This window comes from Falco naumanni, chromosome 1 (assembly GCF_017639655.2).
Source record: "Falco naumanni isolate bFalNau1 chromosome 1, bFalNau1.pat, whole genome shotgun sequence".
In the NCBI taxonomy this organism is placed as follows: Eukaryota; Metazoa; Chordata; class Aves; order Falconiformes; family Falconidae; genus Falco; species Falco naumanni.
In genome coordinates, this window is record NC_054054.1 from 16356736 (window position 1) to 16374588 (window position 17853).

General features: G+C 47.4%; 2 protein-coding genes across 5 annotated transcripts in view; one reads left to right on the top strand and one right to left on the bottom strand.

Annotated features, from left to right (window-relative positions):
• Nucleotides 1-17853, bottom strand: part of LRBA (LPS responsive beige-like anchor protein) — a 412366-nt gene that overhangs the window by 174313 nt on the left and 220200 nt on the right. For all 4 annotated transcript variants that reach the window (XM_040582452.1, XM_040582440.1, XM_040582445.1 and 1 more), the window contains 2 exons: nucleotides 14733-14879; nucleotides 11963-12099 (listed from right to left, as the gene is read on the bottom strand). In XM_040582452.1, coding sequence (XP_040438386.1) covers nucleotides 11963-12099; nucleotides 14733-14879 — 284 coding nt within the window. The remainder of the gene's footprint in view (nucleotides 1-11962; nucleotides 12100-14732; nucleotides 14880-17853) is intronic.
• On the top strand, nucleotides 6391-8242 carry MAB21L2 (mab-21 like 2). The gene has a single exon (XM_040582464.1). It carries the CDS (start codon nucleotides 7054-7056, stop codon nucleotides 8131-8133), a length of 1080 nt encoding a protein of 359 aa, XP_040438398.1. The 5' UTR covers nucleotides 6391-7053; the 3' UTR covers nucleotides 8134-8242.

Genomic DNA, 17853 nt, shown 5'->3' on the forward strand with positions numbered 1-17853 from the left:
AAGCAGTCATAGCCATAGATCAAAGATTTTTCACTCTATCCGAAGTCTATTTAAACCCACCAACCCAGCCCCTTGCTGCAGACAAAACCAGTTAGAAAATAAGAAAGACTCCTCGAGATCCAAAGATAATAAAGGAAGATAGAAGCAGAAAACGAAGAAAAGAAACAGACTGGCAGAACCTTAATTTCCATAGGCCAAGACAGCTGTTTTACATCCTAGTTTTATTTCAGATGCTTAAAGAAAAGGAACAATTTCCATCCCTTAGATCACCAAATATTATTTCAATTAAACTATGCAGATGGCTCCTATACATTATTTGAGCCAATACAGTTTCCCCTTCCCAGCTACAGGAGATGGTACCTTGAACTATTCTGCACACAGGTTTTACCTAATTCATAAGAAAAATAAAGAGAGCAGCATATTATCATGAAGAAGTTATTTTGAAATAAGATACGCACAGCAAGATATAAAATAGGAATAGCTATGATTTGATTCTCTCATTAGAAGTAGCAACAAAACCCCTGCAATGATTTTATAACTAGTAATACACTACTTTTATGTCAACATAGTACTTTCAAAGGATAAAAATTTAATACTATGAAGTACAATATGCAGAAAAGTAGAGGGCTCTAACCGTGCATTTAAACTGCATTACATTTGAACAAGGGAACAATTAGAAGACTGCTCAAACAGGAAATTTCTTTTTTTTTTTTTTTTTAATTAACTAAAAATTGCATGCCTTTTCTACCAGATCCAAAGTCAAAACAAAATTATCTTCAAATACAGAGAGGAGAGAGAAAGACAGCGCGCAACTCGATATATTCCACGCTGGTCACACCAGTGCTATTGAGAAGATTGAGCTCCCTCTGTTCCCTGCTCCCACAACACCCTTTCCCTTTATAAATTACCCTCATAGAAACTCACTGAAAGGTTGTAACCTGTACAGCAGTTGGTGAGGAGCACAGGATTTCACATTGCTATACGTAGCATTTGAGTAAGTACTTTTTAAAATGTAAGCATATAAATGAGAAGCTTTCACTTCCAGAGCTAGAAACTGGCATTTTTAAAAGAGTACAGTTTTAGAGAATTCTAAGTTAACTTACAAATATACTTCATCTTGGCTAGCTGCATGAAGTTTTTGATCTTGAAAATAATCATCTAACCAACAGAAAGATGCAGGCCGTTGTTTGTTGGCACGATTATTTATGCATATGCACAGATATGTGAACATCTAAGACAATAAAGTTGTGACCAAACACTTGCAAACGGATAGATTTTTTTTTTAATTTCCAGAACTTAAACTTTGACTTTGCTTAGAATATGTTTATAATTTTCATATTTTTAAAAGAAGCACTGATTTAGCCTTACAGCATTTTTAAGCACCAGACATTATCTCTGTAGCCCACCTCACGTTTTTCTCAAGCAAATAAGTGTTATTGTATTCAACTAGAGGTCAAGTTGACAAAATCCTGGCATGTTGCATGCTCTCATGCTTCTAAACATAGATGTCATCAATATAATTAATAAATAAATGTAAAAAAAGACACATTAATTTGATTATTTCTACTGGATAAAACAGAACACACCCACCACAACTGCACCCAAAGAAAACAAAAGGCCTACAAGAAGAAAATGCTACAGAAGGACTAGAAATTTTCTTTTGTAGTGCATGTGTCTGATTTTCCCTGATTGCAAACTTATGGAAGGCAATTTAAAAAACAGTACCTAGCATTCAAAGCAATCTAACAGCTAAAAGAAGTCACCATTAGTCATCACGAGAAAAGAGATGGCGCTACCTTTATGAAAAGATTCAAAGCATTAGATGAAAGCCTTCAGCTGCAGGTTGCTCATGGTTAAACACCAGATTATGAACACATTCATTCACGTTTTAAGACTGAATAGAAAAGCAAAAATAAGGTACTTCAAGGAGTAGTTGGAACCCTCTTCTTCCCCACTGCAGAAAAAAAAGCTAAGGGAGACTTAGAAAAAAGTAGAATTTACCATACAATTCAATCTTCATGGGGAAAAAGTATAAGGTTTATGCAACACTAAACTGATGAGATGCATTAATGATATGTAGAAACTAAACAATCTTTTCTTCCCCCAGTGTGCACTATCAACTAACTTCATAAACACAGTCCTTAGAACAGACTGACAGACGGTAAAACCAAGCCCTGACTTTCAAGAAAAGGTACATGCTGCGCACTATTGAATGTAAACCAAATTTTGTTTTTCAAACCCACAACAGCATTTACTGTAATTATTAACCCAGTTTCACTGTGGAGAAATGCAACATGCATTACTGAATCATTTCTTTTCAAATCCATACATTCCCTGCAGCAGTTCAAGCTCCATCAGCAGTGCAGGAATGTATGAAAATGACAGGCAAAGGGCACTAGCTCTTTTCCCATACTGTTCTTCTATAAATGGAAGCAGAGTCCTACAAAGCACTTCAAACATTCTCAGCTTTAAGACTGATCTCCAGGAAAAAAAAAAAATATTACAATGTTATGTTCCACAAGGAAATTAATTATTCCATTTTCCACAAAAACTGTTCCCCTTAAATGCAAGCATAGAGAGGAAACCAACTACAAGAAAATAATGGGACGCTAGCTGGGTCTCGTCTACCAAGCTGCCATGAACAAAGCGTATACATAAACATACATATTTCATACGCTATTCATGAAAATACTTCTTATCCCTTTGGGAAGTACCTGTTCTTGCCTTCACTTTTCCCTCTCCTCTCAGCAAGGGGAGAGAGAGAAAAAAGGCAGATTTTGGCAGAAATCCTTTAATAGCCTCAAGTCAATTTGATCAAACTTTTGACTTGCTTTAAAAATTATATCTTGTATCAGCAGCATATTACAGAAACTTTAAAACACACCGTTCAGAAGGAAAAAAAAAAAAAAGCTCTGAAATATGTAACATATGCCGCTTTGATAAGCTGGTTAGGCAAGCATAACACAGTAAGGAACTTGTGTGTTTCTTGCTAAAACTCTGAGTTGTTTTCCAGTTTTCTCCTGTTGTTGTCTTTAAGGGTTCAAGACAAACATAGCATTCTCTTTTTCATAAATAAAATGGGGGGGGGGGAGGGGGGGGGAAGTCTTTACACATTTCATAGCAGCCCTTCGCTGTTACTTTGCCATCCTTAGAGTGTAGAAAATACCGCTGCACATACCATGTACTCACAACACGCCTGCATTTACACCAGCCCCAGCTCCCCGCGGTACCGAGAGGGAGGGGGCAGGAGGAGCCAAGGCAAGAGCAAACACTCCAGCACACCCAGTCCCCTTCCCAGTATCTTTTTACAGAAGCCCTCGCTAACAAAACACTATTGCTCCAGGCAGCGGCATGCTGATGTTGGCACTGCTTAAACCAAACAAACACGATGTTTAACAGTCAAATAAAATGTCCCGCAGCCTCCCTAATGAATTTGTCAAGGACCATCAGATCACCCCCGCCCCTGCCTCATTAACTCAAGTATGATGAGACGGATTATAACGAGAGAATACAGATCAATCGGTCTGAAGACTTCAAGTGGCTTTTAGCCCTGAGAGTTTCGCTCTCTGCGGCACACACACACACGCACGGTCTTTTTAATGGAATACAGTATCTCCTGCTGCTGGAGGGGCTGCCGCTTCGTTTTATACACCATCGAGGAGCTGCTGATGGACTTCTACACTAACATACATAAAAGCAGAGGTGACAAGGGCTCTTCAATTATAGCCTCCTCGGATCCGGTTCCCCCTTCAATTATTCATCCCGGCGAGAGCAAATTCCGCCACAGATGAAGCTGGTCTTAATGCAGTGCGGCCACAAACGCCCAGACACAGGAGAGAGGGTTTCACGTGCATTATTTGCTGGAAGTGTTTAAGTTTATTGCTCAAATGATGTTTCTAATTAGCACTGGGGCAATAAATTAAAGTCGGCTTTTGTTTAGCTGATTTATTATTTACTAGAGCTTCAATCTCAGACAGGAAAATTGGTAATGAATTGTTTTAAATCTGAACACTGTGTAACTGTTTCATCATTAGTCACCTTACCGGGGGTGCGTGGGGGTGGGAGGGGAATCGTACCCTCCTTCTGCTTGTACCCTAAAAACACCAAAGCGCGTCCGTCCCCCCCTTGCCCGGGCCTGACGGCTCCAGCACCCCCCGCGCCCCGGGAAGCCCCCGACCGCCCGCTCCCTGCCGGGGGCGAAGCGCCGCCGCTGCCCGCAGGGTCGGTGCGCAGATCCCCTCGCCCGCGCGGGGAGAAGCGCCAGCCCGCTGCCAGCACGGCCGATCCGCTCCAGGCGCTCCGGCGGGGCCTATGAGACGGACCCCCAGCCCGAACGAACGCTCTCGCCCGCTGGAGAGCGTCCAGGGGCGAGGCGCAGGACCCCCGCCGCCCCGCCCGGCCAGCCGAGCCCCGAAGGGACGCTCCGCCGACGATGCCCGCCCGGTGCTGCCCGGGTAGCACCGAAGGGGGCTCTGGCCAGCTGACGAGGGTGCGGCCCCGGGGAGGGGGCAGGTCCGCAGGCACCTACCGGCGGCCCGGGGCGAGGAGCCCCGCTCCAGACCGCGCATCCCCGGGACGGCCGAAGACCGTGCAAGCCGCGGCGCTGGCGCCGTTGCGAGCCCGCGGCTCTGCCCCGGCCGCAGCCTGCCCCTTCTCCCCCTCACCCCCGCGGCTGCTCTCCTCGGAGCCTTCCCCGGGCTCCTCTCCCTCCCGACGGGGCCGGGCACTGCGGGGACACCTGACAGCGCCACCCGCCCGGGCCCCACCGAACAGCGGGCACCGCGGCCGGCGCGACAGCCCCCAGCCTGCCCACGGGCCCCGCGGCAGCGGGGGGACCAGGAGCCGGCCCTCCCCTCCGGGAGCGCGGAGCCCCGACGGGCGCCGGGCGCGCCCGTACTTACTTCTTCCAGCGTGCAGCGGTACGGCCGGCACAAGACATGTTTCCAATTTAAACGCACACGGAAAACAGACGGCGATATTTTCTTTATTAAAATCAGCCAGCTGCAGCGAAAGGAGGAAAGAACAAGAACGCAAGCCCAACCGCTGCGAGCTGGTGGAACCCAGGCTCCGCAAGGAGGAGCGCATCGCGTGTGAACGGCCCCGGCCGGGCTCCGCTGGCGGCCGCCGGGGCCGCCCCCGGGCCGCAGGGACCCGCAGCGACCCGCAAGGAGCAGGGGGAGGGCGCGGCACCCTCGGAAACACCCACCCTTGGCCCCAGCAAAGACGAGAGGGCAATTGCCTTCCCGCAAGCCTGAGTCTCCGCAAGAGAAACACTTGTTGTTTTGCGGCAGGTACCACCGGGGGGGGGTGTCACAGCAGTTCCCGAACTGACAGAACGTAACTACGGTTTTAGTTCCAAATCATTCAATACTCTTATTAATAGAAACTTGCATAAAACGCCGTTTCCTTTCGAATAACTCAATCCAGCGCTTTAGGAGAATGAACGGAACTTTATGGCACAAGATTTATCTGAATTAACGTGACTACGGCATTGACTAAGGGCAGTAAAACAAGGTGTGCAATCCTGCGCCGGTGACGGTCGCACTTTCACCGCTGCAGCCCCGCATCAGCGAGAGGAGATTTACGCCTGCGGCGAAGCACGGGCACGCCTCTCCCCCCGTCCTTCCCCTCGCACACCAGCGCTGCCGCCGGCTCTCCTCGCAGCAAGCGGCGGCAGCGGCGAGTTCCCTTCCCCCGGCCGCCACGGCCAAGTTGCAGCTTTTTCCGCACCCCACGCCGCTCGCAGCCCCGCGCAGCCCCCCGCCCTCCCCTCCCGGCCCGGCTTTAAGGCAGGCCCGCCACAGCGCGGAGCGGACGATACGCTCCTGCCCCGCCGCGTAGGAGGCCGGCGTGAGCGCGCGGGCGCGTGTGCGCGCCCCCGCGCCGGCCGTGCCCGCCGCCCGCCGCGATTGGCCGCGCCGCTGACAGCTCGGCGGCGATTGTAGGAGGCGGGGCCCCGCCCCCCGGCCGGGCCCCGGCCCCATTCATAAACTACAGGGCCCGCCGGCACCGCCGGGGAGAGACACGGGCGCACGGCAGCGGCGGCGGCGGCGAGAGGCGCGGAAAGCGAGAGCCTCGGCGCGCACTTCCAGGGGTGGGGAGGGGGAGGAGAAGCCATCCCGGGCACGGCAGCTACGCCCTCCTCCCGCTCAGGATAAAACACAGTCTTGTGCAAAGAAAAAAAAAAAAAACCAAACCAAAACCAACCAACAACAACAACAACCTATAAGCTATATATATCTCAAAACAATCTATATAGAGCTGCAGGACAGGAATGAGAGATCACAGACCAAGTGCACACGTCTGCGCGTAAAGATAGAGAAAGCCACAGAGCCGGGTTCAGACAACGCCTCCAGCAGGAAAAGGGAAATCAACAACACCCCCTGACAGTCTGAGAGCGGCAGCCAAACTCATGCACATCTCTGGTGGTGCCACGGACTGAAAGAGAGAGAGAGAGAGAGGCAGACAGACAGACAGACACAGAGTTCACTCTTCCGCTCTGGGCATTGCTCGCATTCTTCTCCTCCTCTCGTATCGTGTGCGGTTTCAAACTTCGCCGCCGACCGGCTTTTCTGCAGGGACCTTCTGCGAGTCCTGGGGAAGTTTGTTCGGGGTGTGTTGGTGGTTTGCTGTTGTTTTGGGGTTTTTTTTCCCCATGAACTATTGAAACAGCATTTTCGCCGCTGCGCGGGGGGGTGGGCGCCTGAGCGCAGAGGCAGCGCAGACCTCCCTGCCCCCACCGCCACCCTAAACTTCGCGCTCCGGGAGCCCGCGGGAGCTGCCCGCCGCCCCGCCGCCAGCCCGCTCCGGCCCGCGGCTCGCACTGCTCCTCCCCGCCGGGGCAGCGCCGGGCTCCGCTTCTTTGTGCTCCGTCGTCCTCCCCGATTTTTTTTTAATTGCTCTCACTGGCGCGCTGCTGCCGCCTTCTTCCCGGAGGGGGTGGGGGTCTGCGATTTGGCTGGTGCCCTCCGCAAAGCTGCAGCCACCGCTAAAGCATTGGATCCCTCAACGTACTGCGAGAGCCCGGTGTACAGCCCGGACCTGTGCCCCAACATGATCGCCGCGCAGGCCAAGCTGGTCTACCAGCTCAACAAATACTACACGGAGCGCTGCCAGGCCCGCAAGGCGGCCATCGCCAAGACCATCCGGGAGGTGTGCAAGGTCGTGTCGGACGTGCTGAAGGAGGTGGAGGTGCAGGAGCCGCGCTTCATCAGCTCCCTCAGCGAGATCGACGCCCGCTACGAGGGGCTGGAAGTGATCTCGCCCACCGAGTTCGAGGTGGTGCTCTACCTCAACCAGATGGGCGTCTTCAACTTCGTGGACGACGGCTCCCTGCCGGGCTGCGCCGTGCTCAAGCTGAGCGACGGCCGCAAACGCAGCATGTCCCTCTGGGTGGAGTTCATCACCGCCTCGGGCTACCTGTCCGCCCGCAAGATCCGCTCCCGCTTCCAGACGCTGGTGGCCCAGGCCGTGGACAAGTGCAGCTACCGGGACGTAGTGAAGATGATCGCGGACACCAGCGAGGTGAAGCTCCGCATCCGGGAGCGGTACGTGGTGCAGATCACGCCCGCCTTCAAGTGCACCGGGATCTGGCCGCGCAGCGCGGCGCAGTGGCCCATGCCCCACATCCCCTGGCCCGGCCCCAACCGGGTGGCCGAGGTGAAGGCAGAGGGCTTCAACCTGCTCTCCAAGGAGTGCTACTCGCTGACGGGCAAGCAGAGCTCGGCCGAGAGCGACGCCTGGGTGCTGCAGTTCGGCGAGGCCGAGAACCGGCTGCTGATGGGCGGCTGCAGGAACAAGTGCCTCTCGGTGCTGAAGACGCTGCGCGACCGGCACCTGGAGCTGCCCGGGCAGCCCCTCAACAACTACCACATGAAGACGCTGCTGCTGTACGAGTGCGAGAAGCACCCGCGGGAGACCGACTGGGACGAGGCGTGCCTGGGCGACCGGCTGAACGGCATCCTCCTGCAGCTCATCTCCTGCCTGCAGTGCCGGCGCTGCCCCCACTACTTCCTGCCCAACCTAGACCTCTTTCAGGGCAAACCCCACTCGGCCCTGGAAAGCGCTGCCAAACAGACCTGGAGGCTAGCCAGAGAAATCCTCACCAATCCCAAAAGCCTCGACAAGCTATAGGGTTAACACCCCCGCGCACAAAGCTCGCCCTCCGCAAACAACAACAGCGCCTAAAAACTTTTTATTTAACGCAAACCGCGACGGAAAGAGGCGGCGAAAGAAACGCGCCCCCGCCACCCCCCACCCACCTGCAGCTCGGCCTTTAAAAACTTGCAGACGGTTTTCCCGGCGTAAACTCTCGCCGCCTTGCACGGAAGAAGGGAAGAGCCTCTCCTCCTGCCCTCCAATGTGAATTTTTAAAAAGTCACAGAAAGAAGCGATCGGACTTTTGCAACTTCAAAACGAAACCCGAAAGGTACATTTTTCCAATCCATGTATAGTCCTTTTCTTATGCTCTCTCTCGTTTGCCTGAATGTTGTCACCAAGTGAAAATTTATTTAACTATATGTACAAATCTCCCTTTAAAAAGTTTTACTGATGTTAAATGTATTTCGGTGCCAAGGTCAGATTATGTGCCCCACAACTGACTTGTTGCAAATAGTAATAAAAATATTACTTTAACTTTACGCTGACTTTTCGTGAATGGTTCTTAAATACAGGCAAGTCGATTCTGCATCTCGGGAGGAGATTTTTTTAAAAGAAACAGAAACACGAGATGTACAGATAGTCTAAACGCGACACCTAGCCGAAGCCTTAGCTTGGCATATTCATTGACGCTTTCTAAATTACCCCCTAGATTCTGTAAAAATAGCGCTTCTGAGGAAAAAAAAAAAAATCTTACAGATTCTGTATGTAGTTCAGCATGTGACAACATCCGCTAAATTTCTCTGACTTCAATTTTCCCCCCTCAGCCTTGGGAATATGTGGAGCATTGCTCGCCAGAATTCAGGCAGAATTAGAGCAATGCTGTTTCCTACCCTGCGGTCCTCAGCCTTATTTTTTTCCTTACAGTTTTCTTTCCTTCTTTCCCGGTAAATCGCGAGCGCTCGTGTTCTATTTTAAATAAAACCTTCGCTCTTTGCTTTCGCTTTCCAGAGCGAACACGCTATCCATTTGACTTTGAGACGGAGGAAGTCTATAGATCTACCCTGAATAATTAATGCGCTTTAGAGCAACCGGGTCGATATTTTTTTTAAACAAACATTTGTTTTCCCCGCATTTTTAAGTACAGCATAAAATCGCACGGCAGCGTAGCCGGTGGAGCAGGGAAGCCAGCCGTCAGGAACCCCCCCGATCCCACAGGATCAGCCGGTGGCTCCCTGCGCGGATCCCGCCGATCTCCCTCCCCCAGAGCCAAGCTCTGCGCGATTCCTGGCATTTCGTGCTGTGGCCATTTCGCACCGAGTTTGCTCAGGAAGACTTAGAAAAAAAAATATCTGCGGGATTTTTATTGGGAAGGCATTTCTAAGCTTGATAAAAACGTTAGCGTTATCTGCTGGAGCCGCCCGGGAGATTTCAAGGCGGCTCGGGGCATTTCGAGCAAGTTTTCGTGCCTTTTCGGGGCGGGGGTGCGGAGAAGGGGGGTTGGGGTGTAAAAATGTGAGTTCTTGCCCCCAGAGGACTACTTCCGTTTCTTTGCGGACGGATCCGGAAAGAAATAGCCATCCAAAATGTGGCTTGTCTTTAGGTTAAAAACGGAATTAGCCAGGGGGGAGCAGCCCGGGGGATGCGCCCCCGGGGAAGGCGCGGGGGTCACCCTGCCCGGCGGCAGCGGCAGCACCCGGGACACGGGGCTGTCCCCCAGCCCAGCCCAGCGTCACCGCCCGGCTGCCTCCACAAGTGTCTGCTGGAGTCACCGGAGCCTTTCCCCAGCGCTGCCTGGTCCCGGCTCGCCTGGCAGAACGGGCTCGTAGCCCGCGGGGCAACCCTTTGCCTTTGGAACCAGCCGGCCGCCGCACAAACCCTGACCTCACCGCCGCTGATGCTATCTCTGCCGCAGGTTCCTTCAGGAACTTGTCACAATGTTTTCTTTTCAGCAGTTTAGACAAATATACAAGGAATTTAAATCTATCAAACAGATGAAGCCTCATTAATTAAACAGGCCTGCTGAGTTACAGCGGATTAGGATTATTATTTTTTTTTTCTCCAAGGGGCATTTTCTCCAGCAGCTTTAGTCCCCGCTGCCAAGGTACAGTAACTTAGACAGAGGGTGGGGACGGGAAGCGTTCATGCTTGGAAGCAGGCTGCGTTGTAAGCTATTTTTGTTCTTTAAAATAAAAAAATATTCACATTTGATTTTTAGCTTCCGCCCCAAGACATTACAAAAGGTGCTCTCTTTTTCTTTCTTTTAAGACCTCCAGCTAAAGTAGCATTACAAGTAGGATGTACGAGGGGTAGCCTGTATTTCATGTAACCAACTCCTCCTCTTACAGGAACCCAAAGAAAATCTCCCAGATACAGAATTTAAGATACAGTCAAATAAAACCAGAATGCCTGCTCAAACAACCACTAGCAAATACTTGAAACCAGGAGAAAAGAAAGCAAGCTGAGTATGTGCCGTATGCCAATGTCCCCATAAAACATTTAACAGGAATGGTAAGAAATAACTGTACTCAGACGCCCTATGTGCTAAACATGCAGAATAACGCAGATCTGTAAGACTTCACTCCTGCTAACACGATACAAAGCAGCACATTTTAGATGGAAAATGCAATCCAGTAACATATCCAACTGTCTTTACATTTTATATTTATATCCTTTTTAGCATTAGATATTTTTACAAAACTCTACGGAAGGAATAAGCATATCAAAATTTTAACAGCTATCTCATACTTGAAATAATCTCAGAAATATTGACAAAATACTTCAAGACCAAAAGAAAAGTCAAATCTCATTTATGGTATCACATAAAAATCACAGTTCTACTGAATTCCTTACATTAAATGCTAGTTCTAAGAATCCATGAGTGTTGTTTTTCAAGATATATTTCCTCCTTGATAGAATTTGATAACCCCAGCTTTCAGACCCCACTGATGCCATTTTTAATACAGACAAGAGCAATTTACTCAATAGGAACAAAGAACCGAACTGGTGCTTAACACACAAGGTATTCTCTACAGTCAAGCAGAAAACCACTACTTCTCCCAGAGACTTTTTTCTCCTTCACAAATAAATTATTACCTTCTTTAATATCAAGCAGATATTTAAAAAACCAAGAGCCATCACTGTGGTTAAAGTGGGATGCGAGAATATTTACCAGTTGTGTCATACTTTTGAAATGTCAGCATAGTACTGCAGAAAACATTCACGTGCAACCTTATTAAGCTAATTTACACAATATACTGCCTTTGAAGTAGGAATTTTACTGAAGGTTACTAATTTTAAACAAAAGACTACTAATCAAGTAACTCTGAGCAAATAAAGTTTGTGGAAATCAGAAAGTTGGTTCAGAAATGTATTTTATGAGGGCAATTATGTTTTCTCCTTAGGCACAATAAATAATAACAGGCCTTGTAAAATCCGTTACAGGATAATACAATACAGAAGCACTGAAAACTCTGGAGCGTAGGAAGTTTAGCGCTATGTTACACTGGCATTATATAAAAACTGGAAGGTAAACCGAAGCATTTGGGCTAAAAGCCTCGTTGAACTTTCCAGTATTCACACAGGCCTGTGATTCAAGACGTCTTTATTTAAGATGCCTCCCTGGAGCTTTATTCGCAGCAAGCTAATTAACATTCAAGTAGGGTCGAATTGTGGGAGGGGGAGAAAAAGGAGAAGGAAAGGAGGTGTCACCCTACTTGAAGTTCAGTAACGTATATGGTCAGTCACAAACTTATTAAAGCAGGAACACTGTGGACCAAGAGAGGTAAAGGAAGTAGAATGAAGAATTAAAGGTCTTGGGTAATTTGTCATCATCTCTCACAGCTCAGGGTCAATGATCTCTTACCTTTGGGTCGATTTTCTTAAAACTGGGATCTTCTTCATCCACCTCAAAGTAGAGCTCAGAAAGAGTGATGGAAAGAGTGCCTTTCACTACCACTGAGGGTGCCACAAGCTGAGCCGGTGTGCTTAAGGCAACTGGACCTGCAAAAAAGTGAAAACACCAACAATATTCAAAACAGAAAAGAGGTGCAAGTGCAATTTGCTTTTCAAGTCTAGAAGATTAAAATAAATAAAGCAATGAACTTCACTCTCGCTTAAAAAGCAGCTCATTTTATCCCAGAAAAGAACATATGTAACAGATTTGCAGTGTCTCTCTGCTGCTGAACACTGACGCATCTACAATTGCAAACTGATGCATACATTATGCGTGCCAGAGCTGGCTTCAGGCATGGCAGTATATAGTTTTTACTGAGATGCATTTTCTTTTCAAGAAAGTTCGAGAGTTGCATACCTTCTGTTATGTGCAATATAGAGAGCGCACACATCAACACTTGAAATTTTACTGTCAGATGTGTTCTTTAGGTACCGGACAGTTTCAATAGCCTTCCACAAAAATGCAAACAGCAGTCGAGGCTCAAAGTTGTCTAACTGTAAAGTGTTCCCTCATGGATGCTAGAAATCTATTGTTACGGTTACACAATGTTATAGAGCCTAAACTAAAATGTTTTAAAGATGCTTTTGATTCCACGTTAAATATTGTTCAAGGATTCCATGCAGCGTTAGTGTAGCCCGGGGACTGTGGGAGTAAACAGCTGGAGGGTTGGTTTCCAACTGAATGAATTTTTATTGGAATGATCACATCTCCACAGGGCTTATCACAGGGACAAATCAGACTACTACTGAAAACAATAGGTTCAGCATAGATGTGACAATGCAGAACCTATTATATAAACTAGCACATACAGAAAGAAAACAGGCTAGGTTTGTCATCCAGCTGATTAAGAGGTAAGGAAATGAAGTTACTTGGCTGCAGTATTATCTGACTTCTGTAAAACAGTGCAAGATATGAAAGTGACATAGATAATTTTGTTTTAATAAAGCATCTATAAATGAGGTACACACGTTCAGGTAATCAACGTGAGAATAACTGACAAAAAAATTCAGATGAATTGTCATTTCCATCGATTGTTAGGAGGGTGATGGTCCTTAATCTCGCATCAATCTCAATGTGTGCCACTAGGACAAAAGAAGAGATGCTCTGCTGAGATCAGAGCAGCTTTGCCCTCTATTCCCAATGTACAAATACATTGTGTTTGCAGATGGGCATGAGATAGCTGCGGAACTGCCATGATTTCCCAAAGCTCACCCACACAAATGGATGAAATAAGCAGCTATGTGTTCTTTTGCTGTCTCCCTTTGCCCTCTGTACATTAGCATGTAATCCAGAGGAGAAATAACATTTTTTCAATCACTCGCAGACATTCAATTACAGGGCAAGCACACAGCTGCAGAAGCTGGGGCAGTCCAGGTCCCGTAGAAGACCCCTGACAATTTCCACTTCATTTCTAACCCACACCACTTTATTAGTGAGGATTACTTCTTAATCCTATCACCATTGTCAAGATTATATAATTAAACTCCCCTTTCACCTCTATTACAGTATGAATGTATTACTCAAACCAATGAACGAATAATGAAAGAGAAGGAAACGCGGAGAACACTGTTGAGAAGGAAGCTTGTGATAGAAAGGGAAAAAAAGATTCACATACAGAAAATGCCATTGCGTTATTCTCTTGTTACTTTATTTTACTTCACTCTTCTTATGCAGGTTTTCTTTTTTTCATTATGCTGCATTTTTAACTTTGCTTAAAAAAAAAAAAAATGGAGTGGGATGCAGTTCAGGGATAAGCAAGCTGCCAATAAATAGTCACTTCCAGTAATTTCGCTGAATTATCATATGTTTCAATGTAAGATTATACTACCAGCTTCCCAAGGAACCAGAATTATCCAGGAAATTATATTTTTCTCTGAAGCAAATGTACATGGGATACCAGTTGAGAAAGCAGAACAACACAGAGAAGTTTGTATTTTCCCTGTAAAAATTGCTCAAATAAACATTCCTCAAATAACTCCCAGTCCCTGAACTGAGGAGCTTACTCTGGTTTTACATTTTGAACTGTACAGAAATGGACCCACTCCACTCAGGCTGCAACACAGCAAAGGCTGCAAGTGACTGGGTAAAATTAAGTAAGTTCAAAGACCTGAAGTACTGTTTCTTCTTCAGAAAAAAAGAAGTGAAGTCTAAAAAGGCTATGGTCTGCAGAGAAGGGACTTCAATGGAGAAATGGCAAGAAGTTTAAAGGAATTAATTCCAGTGAGTGTACAGATCCTTCAAACCCAAGTAAATACCCAATATGTACAATTTTACAGACTCGGGAAAACACATCAAGCTCTCCAAAGTCTTTAATTACAGTCAACTTGCCTAATTGTCCACTAGGTCTAACGGTTTGAGGAGTGGAACAGGGTAAAAAAAAAAAAAAAAAAAAAAAAAGAAGCCCTTTTCAAGGTAGAGCTACTTTCTTTAAGGAAGGTTTCCTAGAATACGGACATCCGCTGCAGAAACAAGAAGGTTATAAAAGGCTTACAGAAAACTCACAACTCTCTTCAAATAAGCCCTCAGCATCTGAGGTGCACAGAAAATTATCTGAACAACCCAGCTATAGGAAGGAACAATTTATCAGTGTGCATCCCAAAACATGATTCAGTGCAGAGCAGGGGAGATCAGAACCTAAGTAGTAAAGAAGCTGGGGAGAAAATGAGATAGCTGAAGTTACCCGTTAAGTTCTCTGCTTCTCTTTCCTCCATGAATGACATGATATCGTCGTCACCTTCCAAGAGAATCTCACTTTCTGAGTTCTGATTTCCTAAAGCTTGACTCTTGATGGACTGCTTTCCTTTAACAAGAATGTCCTCACTGGGACCTGGAATGAAAGACACACACGTTGCTTTCTGTCGGGTCTCAGAGGCATCAGTGACAAAGGAGTGGTTGGGGGTTTTGTTGTGGTTTTTTTTTTCAAAATGAAAGTTCAGGAGGAAAACTGTTTAGGGCTCGCTGTGGGAAGTACCTGCCTTAATCCTTTAATGTTAGGACACATCCAGTTTTAATCCTATTAAGCCTGCTCAAAATTATCCAGAGCTCTCTGCAGCGTTTCCCTCTGCTCCCAGAGTTATGACAGCAGGTGGACAGGGCACGGCAGAGCCCCCTGCTCGGCAGTAGGTCCCCCTGGCCGCCGCGGTACCCGGGCACCGCAAGCCGAGGCCGGGGGCCGGCGCCGCGCCGGCAGCGAGCACGGCCCGGGAGAGGGGCCGGCGGCGGCACGGCACCGGGGGCAACGCAACAGGCCGCTCGGCCCCGCAAACTCCCGGCAGCCGGAGAAACGGGGCAGGCGGGGAGGGGGGGTCGCCGCCCACGGGTAAGGCACTGCGGCCGGCCACGGCTCCGTGCCGCTCCGCTGCGGGGCGGCAGGGGGAGCGGCCCCTGGTGGGGGCGGACCGGGCTCCGCGGCAGCGGGGAGGCGGCGGGGCGGCCTCCGTCCGTCCGTCCGTCCGTCCCGCAGCAGCCCCGGGCAGCCCGGAACGGTGCGCGGGTGCCGTGCGGCAGCGCCGCCCGCCTCACCGGCTCGGGCGGGGAACGGCGGGGGGGGCACAGACAGAGAAAAGCCTGCACCTGCTTCCGTGAGGCACCGCGGAGTGGTACCCGGGCCTTACGGGGACACCGCCAGGCTCACAGCTGAACTTTGGGAACGGAAGGGAAATAAACGGAAAGCTCGGCCAGCTCGGCCCAGCCGGTAGGCAGGCGGCGCAGCCTCGGGCCGTGCCCTCAGGGGCGGCTGTGCCGGGGGCACCGGCAGCGCCCCGCACCGCCCCGCGCTCCGCCTCGGCTCCATCTACATGACAAGCTCCGAGCAGCAGCCGGGGGGCAGAGGGAGAGAAAGAAGGAAGGGGGGGGCGGGGGAGGAAATTAACCAAAAAAAAGCGATCGCTCACGCAACTCTCTCTACACCTAAGTTACTGCTTGCTGTTGTAAAAGCCAAACCCCATCAGTCTATGTGTTATTGCCGGGTTTCAGCAGAAAATGAAAATACTGTTAAGTAAAAAAAAAAAAAAAAAAAAAAAAAAAAAAAAAAAAAAAAAAAAAAAAAAAAAAAAAAAAACCCAAACAAAAAAAGATTGAGAACACTCGTGGCACAACCGTGTTTGAAAAAAAACTTTCACCAAACACATGAGGAGCAGCTAACTTCACCATGTTGCTTTCTCTGATTGCTGCCATACTGCAAGTTCCACTGGTTTACATTAAAAATATGTTAATCTGCAAACATTTACAGAAGGCAGCAATTCCCCAGTGGCAATATATAAAGTTTAAATTGTTTAAGTAAATATATGCACATAAATTGCAAATAATAAACTTTTCAGTTAAGTGAAAACTGAAAAAGAAACACAAACAAACAAAAAACCCCAAACCACCAAATACCCTGGTTTTGGTTTAGGCCCTAAGCTCACAAAAAAACCCCAAGCAACAAAAAAAAAAAAACCAACACAAAACAAAAACACACAAACAATAAACACAAAGAAAAGGAACTATAACATGCCATAAAAAAAAAAAAGTAATTTATGCATGGATCCTTTCACCCTAACCAATAACTGCCACTTGTAAGTAAGCCTTTAAAAAATAAATTACTGTAAAGCTTTTACTGCATTGTACAAACACAAATTTTACTTTCTTCTAAAATGTGCTCATGTAAATAGTGATAACTCTGACTCTGGAGCTGTTCAATGCAAGTTGAAAACCTTCTTGTCATGGAAAATATGCAGCTGATATTTAGAAAGGTTTTCCTGTAATTAACTCCCCCTTGAGGATTTTAAGTTAGCAGCAGTAAAATTACCAACAGTATACTAATATACACCACATGCACCGTTAGTCAGTGGTCTACCAGCATTCTCTTGAAGATCAAAAAAAGTAAAACAGAACAAAACCATTCCAGGGATAAAGTCAAAGATGATAATTTTTAATTTTTTTTTTTTTTAATGCAGGCAAACTGTATTTGTTGTTTCAAAAACCCCATCTACATTGTACATACCTGCCATTTTCGCTTCTTCTACTACAATCTGTTTTATACTGAAAAAGGCTATTTCAAACATAGCTTTTTACCTATTCTCATGTAAGACTGAGCTGAGAGCCAAGATCAAAGCTTAATACTGTTATACTTAGCACAGCTTGTCCAAAATACTAGTGTGTCCTTCAGCCTTTCTTCTCATCTACCATTAAGAAAAAATAAAATCAGTATGGCAACTTCCCAGCCACAGATGACTGGATAACAGAAATACACATCTCCCGCCTCATCTTTGTCAGTTATTCAGATTTTATTTCTTTCCCCAACTAATGATATTATACTGATTCAAAAATATACATCTTATGTAACTGCCTTTTTCCAAAAAAGATTTTAGACCATCTTTGTAAATTTTTGTCATCTCTTTGCATATGTTGTTAGTTAGCCACATTTCCTGACATGCATGAAACGTGTATACACGCAGGCACAGGAAGATGCAGAGCCTGTCTACACATCTGCGGAGACCAGCTACTGGAAGGCAGTAAGGCATCACACTCCAAACCAGAATCTGCTTTTCTATACTGACCTGAATAAAGCACTACACCTGCAACTAACACACGCACGATCCCACCACATGGATTCACCTATTTTCTGTAGAGAAATGCACTTATGTGGGTTGGCCACAATCTAGTTCTTTTTCTATATTTACTGATTAGAGATACATATGACAGAGCATGCCAGCACGTGACCTACTCAGTTCCCATGCATGCACAGGGGTGTATTACACTGGATTTCATATTTCAGGTCCCAAACCTTGCCCTGTCATCTGCTAACTGAAACCACTCGC

Bases quoted from the DNA above. Each gene is read 5' to 3' on its own strand.
- MAB21L2 (XM_040582464.1), top strand. From the start codon at position 7,054: ATGATCGCCGCGCAGGCCAAGCTGGTCTACCAGCTCAACAAATACTAC.